The following is a 25,880-nucleotide window of genomic DNA, read 5'->3' as shown; positions in this document are numbered from 1 at the left end:
TCGAGATAAGTTAAAAGTTTACAAGATCAAGTAATTGGTATCCACACGAGGTTATCAATCTTGCAACTTAGCCCTAACCCGGTGGGAAAGCGAAGGGTTTTTGTTCGAACCCTTGGCGGCCGACGAAAACGACGCGACCAAAACAAGAGGACAGCCGCTCTTCGCGGCGGTTCCTCATTTAAGAACCACCCGCCACTAATCGCCTGCCACGTCAGCTTTGTCTCTTTTATCGTGTGGGGACGAACCTACTGACGACGAAGGGAGGAAGTGCTTTGGCTCCGAGAGAACGGTCCACGTGGCGTCGGATCACGAGATCGGATCCTTTCCGGGCTTATGGTGGGCCCCCCCCCCCTCCCCCTCCCCCTCTTCGCTAGGCCCCATGTTACCCCTGCTGTATAATCCAAATTTGGATTTTGGCTTTGCAATAAATTAGATATGCCCCCTCATGGAAGAACAGTGTCATGTACTATGTTCCCCCAAGGTGATGATCACTTCTTGTGTGTCCTCGTGCATCTTAATTATCATAATTCACTATAAATCAAATCATGTGATGGTCGTTGATAAGGCTACAAAGAACTTTCGGCTCGTTGCTACGTGTGTTATTGCAAAGTCGCGATCGCCCAGAATCCCGATGGTTTCCAGTAGTGATGAAATGATTGGTTAATGGATAGACGGATGGTCGAAAACATCAAGAAATTTGCACGAACGTTTATTGGGTCACAACATGCGGCTTACATTGTTCATGCCGTGCTTGCTTGATACTGAAATTAAACATGAGCTTTTTAAGGTAGATGTTGGAAGTGCGTAGAGAGAGAAAAAAATTTAGAGAGTATATTTCGAAGGGTTAATAGCACGAAAAACCCTAAACTGATATACTTGTGACACATTTACCCCAAACTATTTTTTTGACCATAAAAAACTCCAAACTGGTACACCTGTGACAATTTTACTCCAAACATACCACAAAAAACCCTAAACTGGTACACATGTGACAATTTTACCCCGAACTAATTTTTAATATTATTTTTTTGAAATTTTTTTGAAATTTTTTTTTTCTTTTCTTTTCCTTCACCTTCAACCTCTGGCCGGTCGCCGGTCCGGCGACCGGCCAGAGGCGGAAGCCGGCGAGGGCCGCCCTCGCCGGTATCGGGTGAGGGCCGTCCTCGCCTGCCCAGGGCAAGGGCGACCGTCACCCGACTCGGGTGAGGCGGCCCTCGCCGACGCAGCGAGGGTCGCCCGCCGATCCGGCGTTGGGCGAGGGCCGCCCGACGCCGGCGAGGGCGAGGGCGACCGCGCGTTAGGCGAGGGCCGCCCTCACCCGAGCCGGGCAAGGGTCGCCCTTGCCCCGGGCGGCGAGGACGGCCCTCGCCCGACGCCGGCGAGGGCGGCCCTCGCCGGCTTCCACCTCTGGCCGGTCGCCGGACCAGCGACCGGCCAAGGTTTGAAGATGAAAAAAAAACGAAAAGAAAAGAATAAAAAAAATAAAAAAATTTGAAAAAAATAAAAAAATAATATTAAAATTTTAATTCATGGTAAAATTGTCACATATGTACCAGTTTAGGATTTTTTGTGGTAAGTTTAGGGTAAAATTGTCACAGGTGTACCAGTTTGGGGTTTTTTATGGTCAAAAAAATAGTTCAGGATAAAATTGTCACAGGTGTACCAGTTTGGGGTTTTTTATGGTCAAAAAAATAGTTTGGGGTAAATGTGTCACAAGTGTACCAGTTTAGGGTTTTTCGTGGTATTAACCCTATTTCGAAAGCTTTTCATAAACGAATACGAGCATTACCATTGGAAAGCTAATATAATCTAATCCAATTTAAGTTAGAACTTTAGACAAAATCTTATTTGCTTGTAAATGATATTTGTGTGCTGTTGGTCTAGTGTATTGTCAGTGCCTTTATTTCTTGTATTCTTATGAACCATTTCTTTCTGATGGTTCGCAACTGCTTTCGATTCCTTAGCCTCGATTGCCACTCGATCAATAATTTTTTCATAGCCAATCCTTAACTTTTGTACGTGATTCAAGTCAATCGCTTAGGCATGTAAAATATTAAGGACATCGCGAAGACAATATGGAGTCCTCTCTCTCTCTCTCGATCGATCGACAGTCCAAGCTTAGGTGAAGCGTTGTCTTCTCCGTCGACTCTCTCATGCCGGCGACCCGCTTTAGAGCCATGACTCTAGCGCCAAAGAGAAGCCCCAAGCACCTCAAATTACGCAAGTCCTCGCTTCACCCAGGTGATATATTTCTCTAATCTTTTCATAATTTCGATAAGGCGTAATTGAAGGAGTTTTGTCATTTTGAATCATTGGAGGAAGCTCATCGATGAGAAATTAAGAGTTTAGCTTAGGCTGATTGATCCGATCATAATCCAGCAAACTTATGCAAATTTTTTGTCTCTTTTCTCTTTATCTTATCCTGTTGATTTATTGTTTTTTTTTTTTCCAATTTAAGATACTATGGTGGATCTCCGCACTTTTTCTTATGTTTTTTCTTCCTCTGAGTTAATTGAGAAAAAGGTTTAATTTAGATTGGCGGCTATTAAGTAGACCTGTTACAATGGGTCTTACCCCATATATGGCCCATTTAAAAAATAAATGTGTCATATATGGGTTACTTCAATTTTAAAGAGTCTACCTTAAATGGGTTTTAAAATTTAAAGCGTAAAATAAATGGGTTTAAATGGGTTGAGTTTAGAACCCATTTCCAACCCACTAAGCTTACACTCTCTCTCTCTCCATCTTCAGCCTTATAAAAATATATATTTTAAGAAAATCGAAATTATTATATTTCCTTTTCCTTTTTTTCTCTTTTTCTTTTTTTTTTTTCGTGTTTTTCTTTTCTTTCTTTTTCTTTTTCTTTTTCTTTTTCCTTCTTCCTCGGCCGGTGGCCAACCATGGCGACGGTCCTCACCGACGTTTGGTGCTGGCAAGGCTCGCGCTCACCGATCTAGCGCTAGCAAGACTCGAGCTCACCTATGATTGATTGCTAGCTGTCGCCATGTCCGATGACTGACTAAAGAAGAAGGAAAAACAAAAGGAAAGAAAGAAAAAAGAAAAGAAAAAAAAAGAAAAATACTTAAAAATTAGTTTTCTTTTAAAAATAAAAATAAAATTATTAAAAGGAGTGCACGGAGGAAAATTAAATTATATTTTTCATACCAAATGGAGAAAAATGTTTTCTAGTTCATTTGCAAGTTTCAGCCAAACACTGAAAAATATTGTCATTTTCCTGGAAAATGATTCCTAGAAAACATTTGCCGTGAAATAAATGGAGCCTCAATTTAATATATATATATATATATATATATATATATATATATATATATATATATATATATATATGAATTGTCAACTAGATTTGTATTGCGTGGAAGTGTTTTAACAATATAATTTTTTTTAAAATCATAAGAAACGGGTTTTTTTAGATTTAGTTAAATATGAAAGTATTTTAGCAATATGGGTTGGATCGGGTATAGTTTGGGTATGGGTCGTGTCGGGAAACTTACGTTACGAATACAATGGGTCATAAACAATTAAATTGGTCAATTTGGGTCGGACCATTTATGACCCAACCTAAACCCGACCTGACCCACCCATTGGACAAATCTAAGGGAGTATATGACATCCATTTTACTGCATACTTATACACATCGGTTGTAATTACTGTAGGAGGGTTGGTTTTTCTGCTGGTATTTTTCTCATTTATAAGTTTCTAATAAGAACACTCCTTTTCAGTGAAAATGAATGCGGTTTACTTTTAATTTTTTTTTGGTCGAAAGTTTACTTGTAATTGAAGTACAATAAATATGGCAATTCAGTGTGCTACAATGTTCATATTATGCTAAAGAAAGAGCAGGGTGAAATGGACGAATCTCTAGGCTATGCACAAGATTGAAAAGAAAAGGAGGGTGAACGTGAATGAAATCAAATTGAAAGCCATAAAAAGCGAATAATCACTTAGAAGCATAAATACATAAAAGTAAAATGATGCTCTAAGGAGAGTTCACCGCAAGTCGACACGTGGTGCTTCTGAAGAGCAACACGTGTCCCCCCCATTTAATTTCGTAATCAAATGGAGTATCTCCTTATATACTAATTTTGTAAAGAAAATATTGAAGTAAAATCCGACATTTTTTCAAGAGTGTTCTTCCTATGACCTATATAAAGTGATGCTTTTTTATTTGGTCATGAGAATATATATAGGCTGCTTCACTTTTATATTTGGACCTTTTTATCTTAGTTTATTTTATTTATTTTTTCCAATTGCGAAAGATATTAAGTGCACAATTATATTTATTTTGTGAGTTTTTCGAGTAAAACATGCTAAACTATTAAAATAACACGATATTAAATTTTCTTGCGAGCATTGACATACGTTTTGACACTCCTCAATATGCATCCAAACTTTTTTTTTTTACTGCATCGTGACTGTATATGATCTTATTGTCGTCAACATATTTGATAAATTGTATAAATAGCACGAATTTTGTAAAAGGCAAAAAATAAATAGCAAAGGAAAAGAAAGGATAAAGAAAATCAAATGAAAATGAAGAACAAGTAAAAGAAAAAGAGCGAAAATGGGATTGTTAAGTAGACATGACCGACCAACAATAACAAAACATAAAAAAAGGAACATTCCTGGGACGATGCACATGAAACTAGCCGTCTTCAGGAATCTGAGCTACTTCTATTTGAAAACAAGATACTGTCTGCTTAAGATATAGGTTATCTATCTGTCGGACAGTACAAATCACCCAATTTGCGTACAGGGATCAGTTATCACAGAAAAAGCACATGGAAAACCGCTTAGTCCATGTTCCACCTTTCGTATCGGACCAATTCAGCAGAGAGATCTCGAAGCAACATAAACATGGTCCGTAACGGAAAATGACATGCCTTGCACCGAATAGCAAATGCCGTCTGCCACAGTTGTGTGTGGAGGTGTAACTGGAAAAGAAATGTGACCATATGTAAAGATGCTTCAATCTCATATACAAGGTGTCAGTTGATTTCATCGTTCTTGGTGATTGTGCTCAATTTGACATTAGGAAAAGGTCACATGCAAGTACCAGAGAACATACACAGATGCAAAAGATCTGTTATGCCTCTACCATTGAACTTGGCCAACACACCTTAAAAGCTAAAACTAAAGAGTTCCTACAGTTCCTCATTTCAGAAAAGGATTTGTTACAAAGGAAAAACAAAGATGTCTGTGTATGAGAGACCTTGCTCGGCACCAGAGTCAGTCCTAGGATCTGGGCAATCTACCGCCGGCGCCGTCGTTACTCTTCAGTAGTTTCTGAATTTTCAGCTGCATAACCAATAAGGAACCTCGAGTTCAGTAAAGCCATCTATAAAGATGCATTGAATGACACAGCAGCGCAATGTCGAGAAAACATAAGGAAGTGCAGCAGAAAAGGATGCCTGCGAGTCGTTTCATGCCACACTAAAGCTATAGCTCCATTGGGCAGAACCAAACTCTTCGATAATCAATTTCATGTCAAAAAGCTCAGCATGCTTTGTGGCTTGGTCAACGTGGTTCTAGTATTACATATCATCAGGATTATTCAATCAAAGATTGTTCAGCAAGTGAAATTGTGACAAGCAAAAATTACCAGAGCTTTCATCAGGTTCAGGTTCTGCATTTTGATGATTCTCCATGCACTTCAGTAGAAACTTGAAGGTCTCGATTTCGCATGGGATTGTGAGCCCGCCACTGTGATCAAACCCGAATTCCTCCTCGACCTTTTCCAGCAACACCTTGAAAAGCGGATGACTAAGATAGCTAGTAGGAATGATGAATCTCCGAAGCTCCTGTCCAACGTAAACTGCCAAATACCCCTTTGGAACATCTGCTGGTGGTTCAGGGCTAGGGCAGCTCTCTTCATCCGAGTCACAACACTGCAAATTTGCTATCCTCTTATTAACCAAAGGTGACATGTTCCCGAGGCCTTCTTCAGGATCGTGGTTTTCTGCCTTTGAGCTTAGCGTGACAGACTGCCACTTTTGGAGGAGTTCCTTAAGTCTGACAATCTGCTTGATTCCAGTCAACTTGCCGCCACTGTTATCATCCATCACGGAACCTCTAAAGCAGCAGCAAAAGAAAAATCTCGGAATATATTCACAGTGTCCACCTCCAGATCAGTAATCTCATAGCATCTTCTCGCACTGCACAATTATTTAATATAAGTGAAAATGAAGTTTCTGAAAGGAAATCATTCATAATCCTCCATCACAAACAGAAAATTGTTGTCCATATCATCTGGCAAAAGTAAAATTACATTTTGAGTTATTCTCTGGAATTAGATACAGCAATTAGGCACAACAAATGAGCACACAATAAGAACCACATAAAGTACTTGCTAGAAAGGATTTTGACATAGTTTCCTGAAAAGCTTTTCACTTTTCCCAGTCGCCCTATAGCGGAAATGTCTACCAACAATAGATCTGAAGAAGGCCCTAAGAACTAATCCACCTGCCCTAAACCATTTGAGAATCACCTTCCGAGCCACCCATAAATCATGTGTCTACTTATTAGAGAAAGTTCGAGGTTCAGTCTAGTCTTCTGTTTCCTTCTCGCCTTACAGTAAGATCCCCTCTCATCTAACAAGTAGCAATACATCTCTCTTTCTCTGATGATCGATTCCATAAAATTGACCCTGGTTTTCACCAAGGCTTGAGGATGAAGTCAACTAGAATGGATCATGTGGCCGAGAAAAACCCGCGTGGAGGATGAATTCGACAAAAACCAGAGCTATCAATGTCAAGACCTCAAAACTCTGAAAACAGGAAAGAAGAAAAGAAAAACAAAAATCTACCGAATTCGAAACAAGTTGTTCCTCCGCTCCGCATGTACCACCACTTTCAGATCTAATGCTTCATCCCCGCTTTTGATCAAGCACACCATGCCCAAATCGTCATATTCGTCAAGACAGTCATCGAGCTAACACCCCGAAAAGGGCGGCATTACATCGGAGAAAACGTCCCTTCCCCCATCCATCGAATCGCTCAAAAATGTCAGCTTTAACCGTCCGAAACGCATCAATCATAACTACGAATGCACCTTTCACCACACACGCGCCCCACAAACCAACAAGATTCTTTCACAAGCTGAGACACCCCGCGTCCGGAAATCAACGCCCCCATTTCCTCGCCTCGCGAAACGCACGCATCGATTAAGGAATCAAACCCCGAGAAAAGCCGCGAAAAACTAAACGGGACCCATCAAAGATCAAACCCAGAAGCGCTCGCCACGACGAAAACCAATCATCGCATCAACTCCCCCCGCCCACCCACAAGAACCGAATCAAGAAAACGAAAAGAAAGAAGGACCCAGAACGCGGCGGGGCGGGAAACGAAGTACCTGGGACAGGAGGCGAGGGAGAGAGATATCACGCGAGGAGAAGCCGGAGCAACGCCGCCATGCCGGAGCCTCGGGAGCTGGAATCTCCTCCTTCTTCCCCTCCCCAAGAAGCTCTCTCTCTCTCTCTCTCTACCCACCACCCACCCCAAAACACACGAAACAACGGACGGAGAGACAGCGAACGGACGGACGGATTGCGGCTCGAATCCCGAAGCGAAATTGGCGAAGGGAATGTCGGAGGCCCCGGGATTTATACGGCGGATCGGGAATCGCAGAGATTTTTGCGCGCACACAGAGAGAGAGAGAGAGAGAGAGAGAGAGAAGAGAGAGAAGGAGCTGTTTGCTCTGTCCTTTTTCGTATTTCGTTGTTGGTTTTTTTTTTTTTTTGGGTTGCTGTTCTTTGTGCGCCAAAGAAGGCAACGGCTTTCGATGTTTGGGTTTCGGGTGCGCGAAGGAGATGGGGAAAAGGATTTTCCCATATATAATAAATAAGGAAATAAATCTGATTTTTCCTCTTTTGGGGGGGAAATAAATCTGATTAATTAGGAGTGGGTTTAAGACATTCCCGTGCTGGCGTGTAGGTTTAATTAATAGGAGCGATTCTCTAGATACATTGTATCTGGTTAAGTAACCGGAAAAGAAATCTCAAAGGCTGCTTTTGCGTCCGGTGGTAACTGGGATAAGGAGTCGGGAGATAGGATGAAATTTTATCTCGTCTCTTGTTTGGTTCTCGCCCAAGATAGGATGGAGTTAGGTAGGGATAAAGATGAACGGGATTTCTTATGTCCATGGCATAAATAGGCTATTTTTTTCGAATAACAAACTTCTTAAATTAAAATGATTAAATATAATGTAATATTTGGATTCTAATATAAAAAAGAAAAATTCAAAAAAAATCATGGTAAATTTTAATTTTTCATTTATTCATATTTTTATTTATATATTTGAATTTCTTTCCATTCTATAATATACATTTTGTATATATCTATTTAGTATCTGTATTTATTACATATTTTAGGTATATTAGTATAATTTATTATTTAATAAAATTTTTACTAAGGAACGATAGAAGGGAGTAAAAAGAAATAAAAAAGGAAAATAAGTAAATAAAAATGAACAAGAAGAATCCCGATTTTAAATAATTTGAATGAACAAATTCAAACTTGAAAGGGATGTTTTCAATTCACTCCGTGTCCTTATTCTCTGTATCTCTCGTTCATGTTGAAATTTTACGACTCCTCCATAATTCTCTGTTCACATCAAAGCTCCATAAAAACAACGAGAGAGTCGAAACCCCTTCTCCTCCGTAGCTTTTTAATTCGTGTCAAAAGTCTACGAAAGTAGCAAAAGAGTCGAAACTCCTCTTTTCTGTAACTCTGTAGTTCATGTTGAAGTTTCATGAAAGAGGCGAGAGACTCAAAGCACTATATTTTTTAAAACCACGCAGGTGAATAATCATGTTTTCTTTCTTTTACTAGATTTGGTGTTCACTAGTTGATTTACTTTTGTCGATATTGCTATAATTCATTTACATTTTTTGTCATTGTTGAACCCGTGGCTTTGGAATGCTGTAATAAGCTATTTTTCTGTTTAAGATGTAGATCATACAATAAATATGACTTGAGTGATTGAGATTATTTCTGTTTGTGAATTTGTGATTTCTTTAGCGGTGAATCATGATAAATTATTACCATCTCCGTTTGTGTATTTTCAAGTTCATTAACATCGAAATGTTGTGTAAACCAAATAATGAATATGATAAGTTGTGAAAAATATCAACTTTATTATGGCGATTTACCAAACAATGGATACAATATAGCAAAATTCTTAGATTTCCTAACCTATTCTATCATATCCTATTATATCCAGTCATATCCTGACTAGAAATCCATACGATCAAACGCAACCTAAGTAGTTAATTAAATAAATAAATCGTATGTTTTTGATCCACCAAACTGAATTCATAATTGTGATTTAGTCGAATGCATACTGATCGCGCCGGTGTTGGGGGATTCAAGGAGGAAGGATTTCCTCGCGACCGAGTTGAAAGTTGTTGGATTGAGCATGGACTTGGCCCAAGGAATCTCGCGTTTTCTCGAAACGCGTTGTCTTATCGTGTGATGATCGGTCTCGATTGGGGTTAAGTGCGTCGTATTAAACATCTAACGAGACTAAAAGCCCCTTTGGGTTGTGGAAAATTATTGATTTTTTGAAAACATCATATCAGAAAAATGATCGTTTATATTGCTTACAAAAACGAAATAACAAGAAATATTTTTATTATTCACGAAAATCTTGAGACATAAATTTTTGTTGGTAATGAAATTTTTCATCGACTAATTACATAATCGACACAAGTTGTCAGTTTAGGAAAATGCTTTTCAAATTACTCATTTTTTTCACGAGACAAATGAAGTCTAAGACCATATCATATCTTTGTGGGTGCCGATTTTTGTAAACCAACCTTTAAATATACGTGTATTTTCAAAAGTCAAAAATGAAAAAAAAAAAAAATCTGTGTATCGAGAAGAGAAAGATGATGAAATGCAAAGTGTCTATTCTGAACCGTTGGATGAGCACCCAACTTTGGGTCCGGTGTCACGTGATGACGGTGATGACAACGTCCAGCTTCTCCTGATTCCTTTGATCTCTTTGTACGATGTTCCTCCATACCGTCCCATTTTACTTTGATTAATGTTGAAGACATATTATAATACATGTATAGAATTTATTAACGAGAATTCTCGAGACATTTTAAGCAAGCCATTAAAAATCAAATTCCTAGACATTGACATTCCGTGTGATTATACACGTAGAGGGCGGGAGATTAGGGCGTTCGATAAAGAAACGGGCGGCACCCCATATGAGCTCCTCGAAAGTCCGTGGGACTTTGCGACCGGCGGAAACCCTCGGAGCCGTGAAACGATCGACCTGTGAATGCGCGATCTGCACGGGATGAAGCTCAGGGCCCGAGATCGACGGGCTATTCGCCGTGAAGGCTCTGCGTGCTCTGGATTGCTTATCTTATATCGCGATGCCGAAGAAAAAAGTTGCTGATCGATAGATAGGTCAAGGCTGGCTATGCACATTAAAATACACAGGACGAAGCAACTGCCCGTTGGTGCCCACGAGAGAAATGAAGAGTAAACGATGCGTGCAAAGCGCAACCTCTTTATTAGCTAGCACGTTATTTTCCATATTAAACGGTCATTTAGGCGGATTAAATAATTAAATAAATATAATATAATATAAAAGACAAAAGGTCCCGACAAAAGCAACTTCTTTCCCGGCGGACGGTTAAATAATATTCGTATACACGAGTCGATTACTTTAGTAGCTTTTGCTAAAAAATAACGTTGGAAGAGGTAAGAAAAATATCAATTATATATAATTCGTTACGACACTGTGATGTCAGCGGGGATGTAGCTCACATGGTAGAGCGCTCGCTTTGCATGCGAGAGGTACGGGGTTCGATACCCCGCATCTCCAATTTTTTTTAAATATTTTTTTAATGTTTTTCTCATTATGTTTTTAAACAATTTGAGATAGAGAATTCAGAATTTGAGAATAATGTAATTGGAATTAGAAAATATCTTTCGTACAAGAACTGAATTTTCTGATAAAAATTGAACAAGCAACACTCGACGTACTTTATTTTCCCTTCTCTCTTTCCTATGAATTCAATTTCGCTATATATATATATTATTAATTATTGATTATTATTTTTGGGTACTTTTTATTTCTCCTTCTCGTAGTCCTGGCTGGTGTAGGGGCTGAACGCTTCGAAGAACCAGTTCCGCTTCCTCCAAGCGCTCCATCCCATCTCCTCGCATATCTCGTCGTCGTGGTTGATGCTGTAGGTGGAGATGCAGTGCCGCTTGTAGAACCTGGTGGTCCTCTTGCTCACCTCGATCTCCCTCGCCGTCTGCTCCAGCATCCCCTCCACGGTCGGCAGCTTGAACTCGCCGCCCGCGAGGCGGCTCAGCCACTTGCACCCGAGCTCCGCCGAGTGCAGGTTCGACACGCTCTCCAGGTACCCCACGAACGCCATGTTCGGGATCAGCGGATGGATCATTCCCCTGCCCCACGACGAAAACGCGACGAACACACGGTTTAATTTCCGTGCCAACAGGCTAGTGCTCAAGCTATGTGAATTTCATTGAGAACACGTGAATTACCTGTACAAGGGCATGATGCCGGAAGGGAACTCGACCACGCTGCGGAAGGGCTCGGGCAAGATGGACTTGATCTTTAGCTTGCCCTCATAACCGGTGGCCAGAGCCACGACGTCGGCCTCGACCCGTGTCTTGTCGTCGAACTCGATCCCTCCTTCCCAGAACCACCACTTGGATGGCCTCTTGAACACGATCTTGCCCTTCTCTGCTTCGCTGAAGAAATTCTCGGGCACAATTGCCATCTGGCATGAGGCGTAGTCTTCCTCAAACGGGTGTTCCGGCTTCAGGCCGTGCTTCTCCAGGGGCATTTTCCACAGCAGATAGGACTCGATGAACTTCGACACTCCACGCCTCTATTGAACACCACGAAAAATACACAGTTTGTCAATGCTCATCTACGTATAAGCTTTTGCAAGAATGGGGCTCAGCTAATCGCGGTGCGAAAAGCATGCGAGCTTGGTCGGTCAATATGGGTTAGATGCATCGATATTGAAATGGTTAGCGAAAATTGAACTTCAGTAGAAACTAAGCTAGGAAAATAAAGGGGCTTTGAACTCACCAGAGGGGTAAAAAGGAGGCAAAGGAGGGTCTTGAGGAGAGATTGGTTGGGCCTCTCATGGAGGAACTGAGAGAATCTCGTGGAGTAAAACAGGAAGAATGGCAAACCCCAGACCCAGTAGTGCGGCACGATCCAATGCCGTGTTCTCACTATCATGGTGCACGGTTTCCCTTCTGGTCCTATTCAATCCAAGAAAAACCAGAGAAAAATCAACATTCGCACGTCCAACAAAAAGAGAAGATTATGCGTTGAACAGGATCTAAAAGCAAACCCTTAAGATCTTCACTATGTTATGCAGAAGCCAATGAAAAGATCATTCCATATTCATCAGCAATTATTCTTGCAATTCCTAGATAGCTTATGGAGATAGGCTCACCGTTCCGAACTCGGTCGGATCGGGGATCGGGGATCGGGGACGGGTCGGGTTCGAGCGGCGAAACCGCCATGTCCAAAGCCCAGTGGACGACCACTCGACCCGATGGACCCTAAGGGCCCGTTCGACAATTCTTCCACGTGCGAACGAACGACTATCTAGTCCTGACCGCAACGTGCAAAAGACCAGACACCGTTGGGCAAAATCGAAAGCAACGCAAGGAAAAGGTCAAAAAGCAGCAGATGAGCATGTGATTTATGCCGTCTTGTGGGAACTAAGTACGAGTGCACACGTCCTTGTCTTCTCACGCTTTCTAAGTGAAAAGTCAAGGCTGACTTCTGGGGTTCTCACTCGTGCGGTCGAGAAAGGAAAAAAAGAAATTCATTGGCGATTCTATTTTTTGTTGTCTTTTGCAGTCAGCATGAACAAATAGAAGACAATTCGTGGTTAGTTCATACAGTTCTGTTTGACCCGACTGGGACCGACGACCCACGTTTGACTTTTTTGTGTGTGTGTCGAAACGTCCATTCCATGCATTTTCCATCTTCTCATGCCCGCTTTGCTTTTTTTAGAAACATCAAAGAAGGCTAAATTTAAAGACAAAAATGGGAAAATAATTAGGTGCTGGCTGAGGGAACATTCTTTTTCTTATGGTTTATATTATAAATTTTGCACTTTTTAAGAGATGAAGGCTTTATACAGTAGTTTTCTATTCGCACTCACGACAAGATGTTCGAAAGATTCGAAATTGTTTCCTAACCTAGCGTTAAAAATGTCGAGATGAAAGAATGTTTCAAGATAACTTTGGTCCAACCCCAATATGCCTTTTTTCGAGTGCAATTCACAAAAGAGAAAACAGAAATTGACGTTATTAAGACATCGGTCGATGGGTATATGCATATGTATGTGTGTGTATACCTTGGTTGGCCTCGGCACACTCCATGGCCAAATCGATGCCGGACTTTTTGTAGCCAACGACCACAACCTTCTTTCCTCGGAGAAGTTGAGTGGCAGCTTCCTGGTCCAGCTTCGAGTAATCCATGGAGTGCACGACTTTGCCTTGGAACACATCTGGCCCTTTGCCTTTTGGGAAGACCGGAATCTTGGGTATGTCCCCATATTTCCCGATGCACATCGCCAGAAACTCAAAGGCATACCACTGCATCAAGTGATTTTGAAATCTTCAGACAGATTGTCTATCATAAATCTTCGTGATCAATCGATCGACAACTAATCATTCGCTAGGTTTTGTTTGAAGCAAAGAACATTAGAACACCGAGAAGAGTATCTTGTCTTAAAAACTCTTATCATGACGAGCTTTTCTTTGTGGGTATACGTAGATCGACTGGTTTCCCAAGAGTTTAAACCTTCTTAAGAAAATTGGCGGTGCGCTTTACTTATCAAAAGTAGAAACTTTATTGGGTTGACTATTTCTACGGATTTTTTTCTCCGCAAATAGGTTCACAAAATCATTCGATACCAAGAAATGACATGTTTTGTCTTTATCATGCTTCTCATGAAACCCTAGCAGGAGATAAAGAGAACTAATGCTCATACGTTGTATATGAATTCGCTATACCTGAATAGCATCTGAACCGGTTTGCACAGCAACCTCCCAAACCGGCTCACCCGGCAAGAAACTTCCATACGCTCCACCATTATCGGTGATCTTCCTGTCACCAATAAAGCGAATTTCCACCACCTTTGAGTTAAACCTCACACACTTCAACACATCAAAGTGTTTAGCATAAGCTTCCAAGTAGACCACGATCTCATCATGAGAAGGGAAGCTTGAATTATCTCTATCGGGCCACGGGAAATCAGAAAACTCATAATCGCAGCGAAGCGATTGAAGTTTAGTCGAACTATAGGAGCAGTGTTTCCAAACACCCCCGATCGAATCGGTGGCCTCGAAAACGATCGGCTCATGACGGGCTAGTTGTTTTGCGGCAGCTAAACCGCTCACACCGGCCCCAATTATGCCGACTTTCGAGACTTGGACGTTTCTTTCGTCACTGGCCATAATGGGGTAGCTCAAAATGGGCTAAGGTTAGGGTTTTCACGAATGGAATGGGAAGAACAATGGAATGATGGTTTTCTTGTATAGCTGCAAGATTGGCTAAGATTAGGGTTTTCACGAATGGAATGGGAAGAACAATGGAATAATGGTTTTCTTGTATAGCTGCTCAATTTGTATGCAAAGATGAAGAGAAATGGGTGATATTTATAGGGGTTTTGCATGAGGGTGGTGCAAAAGAAATTCACGAGAAATGGACTTTCAGAGAGAGAGAGAGAGAGAGAGAGAGAGAGAGAGAGAGAGAAAGAGAGAGAGAGAGACAGATCCTTGTTTGTAAAGCGTTGAGTTGACCGACGATAGAAATTAATTATAGAATTACGGGGGGGCTTATTCCTTAGTGAGTGTATGCGAAGTTGGTCCGTCTTGATGGGGAAGTTTCGTTCTGTAATGTGTAAATCCAGGTGCTTGCTGAGGAGATTTCGTTCCTCGCGATTGAATTTTCTCTTCTCTTTTTGGTTTTTTTTCAAGTCTAAGGGAGCTTGTAGAGGAAGTTGCATTGCAATTGAACCCCCGTCTTGCGACAAAAGCAATTTGAAAGTAGTAGTAAACTGATTGACCATTTTTCTTTCTGTAGCCAAGGCCTTTAAAAATCCGATTAAATTCGATATTCATTATATATACATGGAGGGTACTATATAATGTGGCATATACATTTAAATAATTTGCATGTACCATGCAAGGAAAATTCTCATTGGACTTATCTGGTTGTTGTGGCCACTTGAAGTAAAATAATTCATGCGAAGTCGTATCATTTTGTAGGTATGGACTCTCCAAGAATTGGTCAAATGAATTAGCTTAGTATGGACGCTACAAAATCTTGTAGTTGGATACCTAATGTATATGTGTATCTTTCTTAATAGGGTCCTACACTAGAAACGATTTTGAAAACTAGATTGGTTTCACAAGGTGTATTTCGTTTGACTCTGTTAGAGAAATCTCTAATTGACTCGTCTCAATTTCTTTATCGTTATTTTCCGTCCATAAGCAGATCATGAAGAGTTTTGTCATGATTTTAGATGACTTTGAATGAGTATTCGTATGCTGTATACACTCGAGCTGTTTAGCAAGAAATAAACCTCATTCTCTCAAAGGTTAAAACGATACGTATAAGCAAAATAGCAGAAGCAAAAGTTGGTCAAAATATCCTAATGAGAAACGACTATAATCCCCCTCAAAGGTAAAATAATCAGCACGGGTACCAAACAACCGATAGAGAGTTGATATGACAATTGACATGTTACGTTAAGTACATGTGAAAATGGTGATGTATCAAATATATTTAGATTAACACAACGAAAAACCCCAAACTGGTACACCTATAACAATTCTACTCAAATTAATTTTTTAATCATAAAAAACCTCAAATTAGTATATCTGTGACAAATTTACTCCAAACTAAGTTTTTTACCACTGAAAACCCCAAACTGGTACATTTGTGACAAATTTAACCCTCCGTTAGTTTCTATTAAATTGGATTAATATAAAAAAAAATCACATGCTAGTGCATTTATGACAAACGGATGGTAAAACATAAAATTGGTACATCAGTCAATTACCGCGTGTTATTTAACAAAGCAATTTGACAGTAAAATTTAACGGAAATAAGCTGAGGGTAAATTTGTCACAAGTGCACTAGTTTGGGATTTTTGGTGGTCAAAAATTAGTTTGGGATAAATTTGTCACATGTGTACCAGTTTGAGGTTTTTTTTGGCATTAACCATATATATTTTTAGGTATAATACCCTAAAAAATCTTTAACTTTAGCTATTGTCCCAATTCTATCTTTTATCTCATAAAAAACCTTCAACTTTAGGTTATGTCACAATTCTATCAAATACTTTTTTTGTCCCACAAAAAAAAACCCAACTTTAGGTCTAATCCCACATTTTACCCTAATTTTTTTTTATTTCGTAAAAAACCCCAAACTTTAGATCCAATACCGGTTCTATCCTAAACTTTTTTTTGTCTCATAAAAATATCCCAACTTTAGTTCTAGTTTCAATTTCACTCTAATTTTTTTATCTCATAAAAGATCACAAACTTTTACTTGAATCCCAAATGTGCTCTCCATTAACCCTTCGTCAAAATCGCCCTAGGGATTTTGCGCTCGTTGATCTCTTGTGCTTGGGAATGTTCTATCTTTTGCGGTTGGATTGCTTGCAATCGGAACGCTTGAACAGCTAGTACTTGGAAGTTTTCCATATTTTGGTTGTCAACAAGAAATTTTGGACGGAGGATTAATGGGTACATATTTGTAACTTAAGTAAAAGTTTGTGGCTTTTTAAGAGACTTTAAAAATTTTAGGATATTAGGACTGGACGATAATATTAGGACAAGACCTAAAGTTGGGGGTTTTACATAGGACAAAAGAAGTTTATGGTAGAATTGGGACTGACTTAAAGTTGAGGGTTTTTTATGGGATAAAAAAAAGTTTATGGTAGAATTGGGACTAGACCTAAAGTTTGAGATTTTTTTACGAGATAAAAGGTAAAATTCGGACAAAATCTAACATTACAGGTTTTTTAGGATATGAAGCCTATATTTTTAGATATTACGTAAGCTTTCGTTAATTTTTGCTGCAAAGGGACCGATTTACCTTAATTATAATTACTTAAAAATTAATATAATATTTACATTATTGGGGGATAAAATATTGAAATTAGTTAATTAGAAATTGAAGTGTCATAGCACATGGTCAAGGCTCAAGTAATCATATCCTTATGGTCATTTTCGTGGGAATTGACATGTTAAGCAACGTGAGCCCGTGACCCAACAATCGTCCGTGCTGTGTATGAACTTCAGTCCGAGTCATATGTCTTCACCGGTATTCATATGCTCATTTATTGTAGTTATGTGTTCACAACACACACAACCTAACACTCTTGAGTTCAAAATGCATAACAATGATAATCTAAAAAATTAATATGTTAGATGTAAACTTTGTTTAATTTTATAAATGTTCTAACAATCCCCATGATGCTTCAGATTAAAGCGTGGATATATATGGGAGACAAATAAGGGGTTTGGAAAAATTTAAACTTGAGACTTCCTGCTACGTTATTATATAAAGATATGTGGGATCAATATTGATTGTTCTAGAAGTTTAAGTTCTTACATGAAAGCTTGATGTACTATTTAAATATTCTAACGTTGATTAAGGTGATGAACATCTCATTTTCAACGTCTAAGAAGGACGAGGAATCACGTTGTGTAGTAGCAGGAAATGGGATTGTGTTCGGTTATGAAGAAGTAATTAAGGGCTTCTTCATGGTTGGAAAGTGCCATCACTAGTGAAGGAAAAAAAAAAGGAAAAAAACGAAAAGAAAAAAATATTAAAAAATTGCCGTGTGACACAAAAAAATTCCAAACTTCTACCTGTGTGACACAAAAAAATTCCAAACTCATACCCATGTGGCACATTTACCTTCTGTTAAAGTTCAGTTAATCAGAACAGTTGAAAATCTACCTACATTGACGCCAAAAAGTAAACGTTGTCGACATGGCACTCACATGGCTTAAGTAAAATAAAAATGACATTTTGACTGAAAAATCATTTAACTGAACCTTTTTTTTTGTTAGAATTTGACGGAATCTTGATAGAGGATAAATGTGTCACATAAGTACCAGTTTGAGGTTTTTTACGTTACAAGAAAAAGTTTAGAGTAAATATATACCTTTGATGTCACAAAAAATAATTCAGGGTAAATGTGTCATAGTGGGCATAGTTTGGGATTTTTTGTGGCTTTTTCCTTATTCTTTTAATGGCTCACTTTTGCCCATCTCAATAACATAATCGTTGCAAAAAATTCAGGCTTTGGGCTAGGCTCGAGCTTGCTAGGATCGAGCAAGGCTCAACCTCGTCAGCCTCTGGCGACCTCAAACCTTGTCTAAGGCCCGTGAGGTTGGCTCTTGCCGGCTCTCTCCTGGGGCTGATCGCCAGTTGTCACTAAGGCTCGACGATCGAGCGAGGAAGAAAGAAAAAAAGAAGAAGAAACAACAGAAACAAAAAAGAAAAAAAGAAAAGAAAAAATATCAAAAAAATTGTACAATTGTCTATGTCAGTGTCGATCATGCCATGTAAGTTGGCTTGTGCCTATGTTAGTAATTTCTAGCTAAAATTGATCGGAATGATTAAATTGACAAATTATCAAAAGGCTTATGACTCAATTCATATAATTAAAATGTTTAGGACTGAATTGGCACAAGCCCAATAGATTTAAGTTTTTTTTTGGTAATTTTCCCTTTATATCTATAACTTACTAATCAAAATCATGTTATTGAAAGAAAACATGGCCCTTCAAAAATTACTTTTTTCGGGTCTCCATACTCGTGTTATGCATTGGCAAAAAGTTTACTTTTAACTCTCGGTCTTTCATTAATTGTAATCGGCAGTTTAGTCCATTTAGGTTGCCAATGAAACCTCTGTGAAAACTTTGAACCTCATTTTTGTTTGGTCTAATTGAACCTCATTTGATCAATATTGACTAAATTAGTACTTTTCATAGTTTTATTTAATCAACTCTCTCTCTCTCTCTCTCTCTCTCTCTCTCTCTCTCTCTCTCTCTCTCTCTCTCTCTCTCTCGTGTAAACTAACAAAACCCTTCTAGCGACCCTTGTTTTGTTCGAAACCACGCATGAACAATGCACCTTGTGATTTTAGAAACTCAGGTGTAACATTTAAATCATTAATTCATGGGAACATATGGAAAAGCATATGTCAAGAGACTAAGTATGAAATGGGAAGCATCCAAGAAAACCAGAAGCACATTCAAGGCAAAGAGGCACTCTTCTGAAGAAGCACCAGATCTGCGCCTCCTAAATCGAAGTGCTGCACGTCTCTCTTTGCCTTGAAAATCAAAGTCCGTACTCCTCTCTTATCTCAGCCGTGACGCCGGTCGGTCTCTTCCTTTTCCCATGGTTTTCCATTACCTCCAGCCGTGGACTCGGTTCTTTTCTGCGAAGATACACCGTGTTCTTGTCTACTACGGATTTCCAGCCACCAACTTAGCACGTATGCTTCAATAATGACGATGATGTTTAATTTAGTGGGTTCTCTCTTGTTTTCAAATCCCAATAAGAACATCACGTTGAGAGATGATCAAACACGTTCATCATGATTGAAGTACTGCTCCAACTTTACAGAAAGATGAAACAAAATTTAAGGCATAAAGTTCATGAAGTTACTGCATAAGCTTATCCGAAGAGTTGACCACCTGCGACGGTTCGGATGTTACCACGAAGCTGCAACACATCTTCGTCTGGGGGCAACACGAGATTTAATTCCTCGAAAATTTTTCTAAGTCTACACCCTAAGACAAGTAAGCGACGCCTTTGAATATGAGGATATAGTACGATTTAGTTGAGCCTCATGCGAGATTTCTAACAGAGAACATAAAGACTCGATCTGTTCCAAAGGGTGACTTCGAAGATCTGCTTGATCAAACACGTTCATCATGATTGAAATACGATGAAATGTCAAACTTTCATAAGAGGACCATAAACTCTAGATTGACTCATCGAAGTCAAGTAATAATGTGTGCAGATTCTGGTTGAATGTGAATGTTTGTCTTGGGTACGACTGAGATGGTATATTAAATGAGATGAGAGTTGGTTGAGGCGTACCAACCTCTAAACTCATGGAAAGAGTAGGTGAATCCTAAGCTGATAATGATTAACTCGCTTAATCTAACGAGTCGAGGTATCAATCCCAAAGGAGCTCCTACGTACTCATTCATCGAGTCGATAGAACGATTGAGATTTTGTGCTTCGTGTAGCGATGAGACGCTCTGAAAATTGACAAGAAAATGCTAAATATAAAATACTTATCCGACTCAGTCAGTGTGATTAATTTCTATATAAAGCGACAGGGAAATTTTGCTGAGATATTCATTCATTTTTAGGAAAATATTTTTCACATCGTTTACTTTTCACCGAACAAACAAACCCTAAACAACTTATTCTTAAAAAATTTTCGGAATCTTAAAATTCGAAAGGTGTTTGACACGTAGGCACGAGATAGAATTCCTTCCAAGAGAAGGCCTGTTACCATCTTGGAAACAAAGATGACCTTTCTGAAAGGTCTACCTTTTTTCCGATTCGACCCATTTCTCTGAAGAGGACTAATCGGCCTTTGAGGAAACAACTTGGAAATTTTCCATTTCTAGGAAAATTCTCCCCTTGAACAAAGTGTTGACAGAGAAGCAAGAAGTGAGTGAGCAAATTTTTTTGAAAGGTCTGTTACCATCTTAGAAACAAAGATTAGGGGTGAGCAACGGTCCAGGGTCCCTGGATCGACCCTGGACTGGCCCAACCCGGCCGGTCATGGTCCGGTTCCCAGGGGGACTGAGTCGGTTTTTGGTCCTGGGACCTCTGGACCATGTACTATGCGGGTTGGTCTTTGGTCTTGGGAGTTTGGGGTTGGTCCAACCCTGGCCAACCCTATATATATATATATATATATATATATGTTTTCCAAAGAACCTAATGCCCCTCCCACCTTTTTTTTTGGCGTTGAAAATAGAAACCCTATTGACTATTAAGCGTCGTCTCTCTTCTTCCCTCGCTTCTCTGTGGCTGTTCGCTAGATCCGCCTCTCCCTGCTCGCCTCACGAACCAACTTGCCTCTCTTGGCCCACCTCGGCGTCTCACGAACGGTGAACGCAGGTCGCCTCACTTGGCCCTCCTTGGCGTCTCATGAACAAGATATGAAGTTGTTTGTTTTGTTTTCAAGTGTTCAGAAATTGAAGCAATCTTTTGAGAATGAACAAGGTATGAAATTGTATAATTCATGGTTTATGTTATGTATTTTGACCATTTTATTTTTTAATTTTATTTCACATGTTTGTATACTACTAAGTGGAGATTTTTTTTTTGGTAAGGTACTAAGTGGAGATTTTTTTTTTGATGACCCGGGAACCGCTGTATAGCCGACAGCCGGCGACGTAAACCCAGGGTGACGCTAGTGCAGGACCCACCACCACGGCGCCACACTTAAGAATCCCTAATGACTACGCTGGGATTCGAACTTCCCACCCTTCGTGAGGGGCAGAGAGCGCGAATCAACGCAGCCGCTGCGGGCGGTGGTCTAAGTGGAGATTTTTGTTGTTGCGTTATCTTAGATTTTTATTTGATTTGTACCGGGGTCCATAGTTTGGTTACTCAATATTGCATTGTCGATAGATATGTATTTTCAAATTATACCGTTTGTCCTTTCAACAAATAAAAAAAATGAAACATAAAAAAAATCAGTTGGTACCAGGTTGACTCTAGAACCGAACCGGACTCATAGGGTCGGTCCAGTCCTCAGTCCCAAGCTTAATAGGGTCGGTCCTCGGTCCCAAAAATTGGGGACCAACACTGTGCGGATTGGTCCCAGGGTTAGGTGTTGGACCGGCCCAACCCGGACCATGTTCACCCCTAACAAGGATGACCTTTGGAAGGTCTACCTTTTTTCCGATTCGACCCATTTCTCTGAAGAGGACTAATCGGTCTTTGAGGAAACAACTTAGAAATTTTCCATTTCTAGGAAAATTCTCCCCTTGAACAAAGTGTTGACAGAGAAGCATGAAGTGAGTGAGCAAATTTTTTTTTGACTAGGACCGAGTCTATTATAGTCGTTGATCATGTGAGATTCATATCACTCGGGTTCATGCAAGAGTTTCTCGAAGTGCCTAAAAATGAACTTTATGCGCACGTGACGATCGACTAGTGCCCCTGAGTGAAAATGAACTTTTTCATTGATTAGATTAAACGAAATGAGAGTCCGAAAAAAAAAATCGTTTATTGAGCAGAAGGTCTTGCAAAATTGCTAGATGCTGTTGGTTCTGCCAACACATTGGCGATAGTGTAAGGCCAAATGCAAGGACTTTCATTATTTCAAGGCTGCAATGTTGATCACCGAAAGGAATACCACCAAATATGGTCAAATTCAGAAATGAGTTGGTGGGAAGTTGCTGTTATGGGCCTGAAGATATCCACCTTTTGTATGCATGAAAAAACTGGGCTTGGGCTGGACTTGAAGTACCATCCCTCTCTCTCTCTCTCTTCACGGCAACTTGTGATACTCCTGTTCGAAATGCAAACTTAAGAAGCATCGGACGAAACTAGTAAATCAAAGAAGATAATCTCAATGACAGTTCTTGTGCTCTTGTTCGAAATTCAAAATCTTTGTGATCCTTGCGAATGGTCTTGTGGTCGAGGATTTCATATTTGAGAGAAATTACGTTGCGCGCACACTCAATGTGTGCCTGCTTATATTCACGTGGGTATGGGTGGCTTGTGCATGCGCGCGTCTGTGTTTGAGAGAGAGAGAGAAAGAGAGAGATGAGGGGACGGATGCTTAGAATTTGTAAGGGCAACAGCGACAACCACCGCAATTTGGCCGTCGAGGATTTTGATATGTGATCTGCGTGCATGCGTGTCTTCTTGCCTGTCCAATATACACGTGAAAATTATGTTGCTCTTGTCATGTGTCGATCCCAAAGTCTATTTGTAGACGAATTACGTTCACATAGGTCACCCGTTGAACGTACTATCTAAATGAAATATTGCGAATGCATTCAACTCGCATGGACCCCATGCGTTCAAGAATTCTCGCCGATCACATGGCAAGCATGCAAACTCAAAGGTACAAAACATTCATCTTCTCATCATCTGAACTCTTTTGTTTTAGCAAACTGTCCCCAAGTGAAGGTGTCAATGGACCATCTTTTTTCCTGATTTGGTGTTATAGCGAGATATCGAAACCCAGACACAACTCATACATACATACGGATAGTGATTCTACGCCGCATGAAGTTTCGCATACAGGCTGATATCCCGGCCCTGGCAACCGGTACTTCGGCGGATCCTGCACGTGCCATGAAAGATTGTGAGGAAAAGATTAAGGTCTATCAGAGGGTAATCAAGGAGCTTCACGGAGCCAACTGTGTTTTTTGCCTGTAAAATATTGAGATGAGATGACCATTGACTCTGCGACCTTCATTTTTCTTTATTTATGGCCAAAGAGGAAGACGGTAGATCTGTGACGTGAATCACGACGGTTCGCTGGTCAGCTTCTGTCACTTTCTAGGACATGACTGGCCAGAAATTCCAGGAGTGCACACTCACCTAATTTTTCTGCAAGTTCCGGCAAAGTAGGAAAGCCTTTAATGACTTCTAGGGTTTTACACCAAAGTTCCTCAGCTACCCCACTTCGTGCACCACGTGCCACTTACTGCTAACAACACCATTCTTGTTTTTCATGCGTCAATGCCCACCGTCAGGTGAACTGCGTTCGTTGCAGTCAAGAATCAAGATTGTTTCCTTGTTTTCGGTAGTATAAATCCTGGGATCTAGCTAACGCAGTTTGGCATCTTCTGCTCTCGGTTCTCGGCATCTCTCCATCTCATGGTTCACCTTATCTCCCATAGTCTCTCTCTCTCCCCTCTCCTCTCGTCTCCTCATAACTTGTTCGTCCCCCAAGCTGACTCCTCGTGGGTTGTCTTTTGATCCGCCGCAACAACAGGCAACTGAAGACAGTCGCAAGTCGATCAACCCATCACGAGTTCGGGCTTGGAGGATTTGCGGTCGGGGCTTCGGTTTTGGAGAAGGACGATTGCTCAGGCATGAGCACTGTGATGGATTCTCCGCTCGTAGCACTCGCGTCCGATTACGCGAGCTTCGGATTCCTTGCCTCCGCGAGCAACTTGTGGACCTGGATCGTCGTCATCAGCACTGCAGCTCTCAGTTTCTGGCGAATCCGAGCCTCGGCGTCATCCGCCATTTCCAGGCGAGTAAGTGAAGAATACTTGTCGTCCTTGTCGTCGTCGTCGTCATCTCGTGAAGATGAAATTGTAAATGCGGATCGATCTTTTCCGCAACCCGCATCTTGTGGCACTGTGGAGGTAGAATTTGAATCTGGTGCTTCTACTCCTCCTCCTTTGTCTCTGACATGGTTTGAATGCGACGGCGGAGGAGTTACGAAGGGCAAGTTTACGACATATTACGAGGAGGATCGGAGAGAGGACGAGCCGCCGCTGCCGGCGACCACGACTGATGAAGCTGAGTTTGGTGGGAGAGGGTGGTGGTGGAGTTGGGAGGGAGTTGTGAGATTGAGGAATGGAGAAAGAGAGTGGTACCAGTTCCAGGACTTGAGGGCGATCAATGGCAACGTGGTGAGGCTGTGGGATGAGAGTTAGCAGAAGATAAAAAGACTAGTAATAGTGACGATTATCTGCTCTTACTCATGGATTGTAAATCTTTTTTACCATCACGTTGTATGTGAATTAGGATAAATAACCCTTCTCTAAACATGTATGCACGGCTAATTTTTGCGAACGTAATATAAAATGAGCGGTGATTACAATGTCGAGAGCACACTCACAATCATTGCATTGAAGTGATGCTATGCTCCCTCCTAGCTATTTGAAATATTAAATACCCCATGCTTCGACCAACATCTCAAAGTGATACTCTTGTACTAATGAACGAAAACGAGTCAATTTATATATCGTATAAGTTTCGCCGACTTTTTAGTTGTCTAGGCTAAGTAGGTATTACCATAAGCAGTCGGATCCATCTAGCATGCCATACTAACTAGGGAGAGGTTATGCTGCTGCCGATTTATGCACTTAACTTGAAGATCAAGAGACCATCTATCAACAAAAAAATCCCAACTTAAAATTATAAAATTTAGACACACAATATGTGTGTGTGTATCATGGGCCTAAACATGGGCCTAGGCGGCTAGGCCCATATGAGAGATCATCGGTTAGTGTTTGTGCAGTAGTTTAGTGATACGCTCTCCCCGGATTCCTCCGCCTAAGGCCTTTTTCATAATTTGTTCATTTACTCCTTTTTTTTTTCTTTTAGTATTTTCTTCGGTTAAGCTACTACGCCTAAACGATGTCGGATAAAGCTCCACTCATGAGGTGGTGGATGTCGGATAAAGCTCCACTCATGAGGTGGTGGTCGACATCACGGTTAATAGGAGCGGGAGATGATGTGGTTCGAGTGAGTAAGCTATGATATTCAAATTAAGCGCTTGACCACTCAATTAATCTTTCGAACTTTTGTTCCTTTTCAGTGCTCAAACGAAAATATACAAGCAGTTATTTATCATAAGACTTCATAATGTCCCGATCACATCTAATTCGATGAACACGTGACATATGAGCACCAGTTCACAGGAAAGTATCTCCGGACATACATCCGAATCAGGACACTGAGTAGTTTCATCTCTAACCAAGCTGATAGGGCGGACTTAGTTTTTGTTTAGCAAAGTTTGGTTCGAAACATCATCTGAGTTGCAGCACCAAGACGAAAGCATTGTATAAGCACATGGCATG

General features: G+C 40.5%; 3 protein-coding genes and 1 non-coding gene across 5 annotated transcripts; 2 read left to right on the top strand and 2 right to left on the bottom strand.

Annotated features, from left to right (window-relative positions):
- Positions 1-4,973: 4,973 nt before the first annotated feature.
- LOC115688691 (protein SMALL AUXIN UP-REGULATED RNA 54-like) lies at positions 4,974-7,674 on the bottom strand. 2 transcript variants are annotated; one of them, XM_030614594.2, is made up of 3 exons: positions 7,370-7,674; positions 5,622-6,174; positions 4,974-5,317 (listed from the first exon to the last, which is right to left on the bottom strand). In XM_030614594.2, the coding sequence occupies exons 2-3, from the start codon at positions 6,079-6,081 to the stop codon at positions 5,289-5,291; spliced, it is 489 nt and encodes a 162-aa protein (XP_030470454.1). In that variant the 5' UTR covers positions 6,082-6,174; positions 7,370-7,674; the 3' UTR covers positions 4,974-5,288. The 2 variants fall into 2 exon arrangements, with proteins under 2 accessions (XP_030470454.1, XP_056166461.1); XM_056310486.1 differs by lacking the exon at positions 7,370-7,674 and adding an exon at positions 6,825-7,341.
- Positions 7,675-10,785: 3,111 nt separating this feature from the next.
- On the top strand, positions 10,786-10,858 carry TRNAA-UGC (transfer RNA alanine (anticodon UGC)). Its single transcript has one exon. It is a non-coding gene; the product is annotated as a tRNA-Ala (tRNA).
- An 89-nt stretch (positions 10,859-10,947) lies between these two features.
- Positions 10,948-14,653, bottom strand: LOC115688692 (probable flavin-containing monooxygenase 1). Its single transcript, XM_030614595.2, has 5 exons — positions 14,056-14,653; positions 13,395-13,635; positions 12,104-12,282; positions 11,548-11,897; positions 10,948-11,448 (listed from the first exon to the last, which is right to left on the bottom strand). Exons 1-5 carry the CDS (start codon positions 14,497-14,499, stop codon positions 11,106-11,108), a joined length of 1,557 nt encoding a protein of 518 aa, XP_030470455.1. The 5' UTR covers positions 14,500-14,653; the 3' UTR covers positions 10,948-11,105.
- Positions 14,654-23,554: 8,901 nt separating this feature from the next.
- On the top strand, positions 23,555-24,898 carry LOC115688690 (uncharacterized). The gene has a single exon (XM_030614593.2). It carries the CDS (start codon positions 24,159-24,161, stop codon positions 24,729-24,731), a length of 573 nt encoding a protein of 190 aa, XP_030470453.1. The 5' UTR covers positions 23,555-24,158; the 3' UTR covers positions 24,732-24,898.
- Positions 24,899-25,880: the final 982 nt, after the last annotated feature.

Source organism: Syzygium oleosum, unplaced genomic scaffold (genome assembly GCF_021117445.2).
Source record: "Syzygium oleosum isolate NSW1041296 unplaced genomic scaffold, Sole_v2.1 Sole_v2.04, whole genome shotgun sequence".
In the NCBI taxonomy this organism is placed as follows: Eukaryota; Viridiplantae; Streptophyta; class Magnoliopsida; order Myrtales; family Myrtaceae; genus Syzygium; species Syzygium oleosum.
Note: the sequence above shows the minus strand (reverse complement) of the source record. Positions and strands in the feature narration are given on the sequence as shown.

What these genes read in the sequence shown, in the direction of transcription:
- LOC115688691 (XM_030614594.2), bottom strand. Translation starts at nt 6,081, where the DNA reads ATGGATGATAACAGTGGCGGCAAGTTGACTGGAATCAAGCAGATTGTC. An exon ending in TGAACCTGATGAAAGCTCTG is followed by an intron (nt 5,318 to 5,621) that starts GTAATTTTTGCT and finishes TTGGTTATGCAG; the next exon opens with CTGAAAATTCAGAAACTACT.
- LOC115688690 (XM_030614593.2), top strand. Translation starts at nt 24,159, where the DNA reads ATGAGCACTGTGATGGATTCTCCGCTCGTAGCACTCGCGTCCGATTAC.
- LOC115688692 (XM_030614595.2), bottom strand. Translation starts at nt 14,499, where the DNA reads ATGGCCAGTGACGAAAGAAACGTCCAAGTCTCGAAAGTCGGCATAATT. An exon ending in GTGTGCCGAGGCCAACCAAG is followed by an intron (nt 12,283 to 13,394) that starts GTATACACACAC and finishes TGGATTGAATAG; the next exon opens with GACCAGAAGGGAAACCGTGC. An exon ending in GCCTCCTTTTTACCCCTCTG is followed by an intron (nt 11,898 to 12,103) that starts GTGAGTTCAAAG and finishes GGTGTTCAATAG; the next exon opens with AGGCGTGGAGTGTCGAAGTT.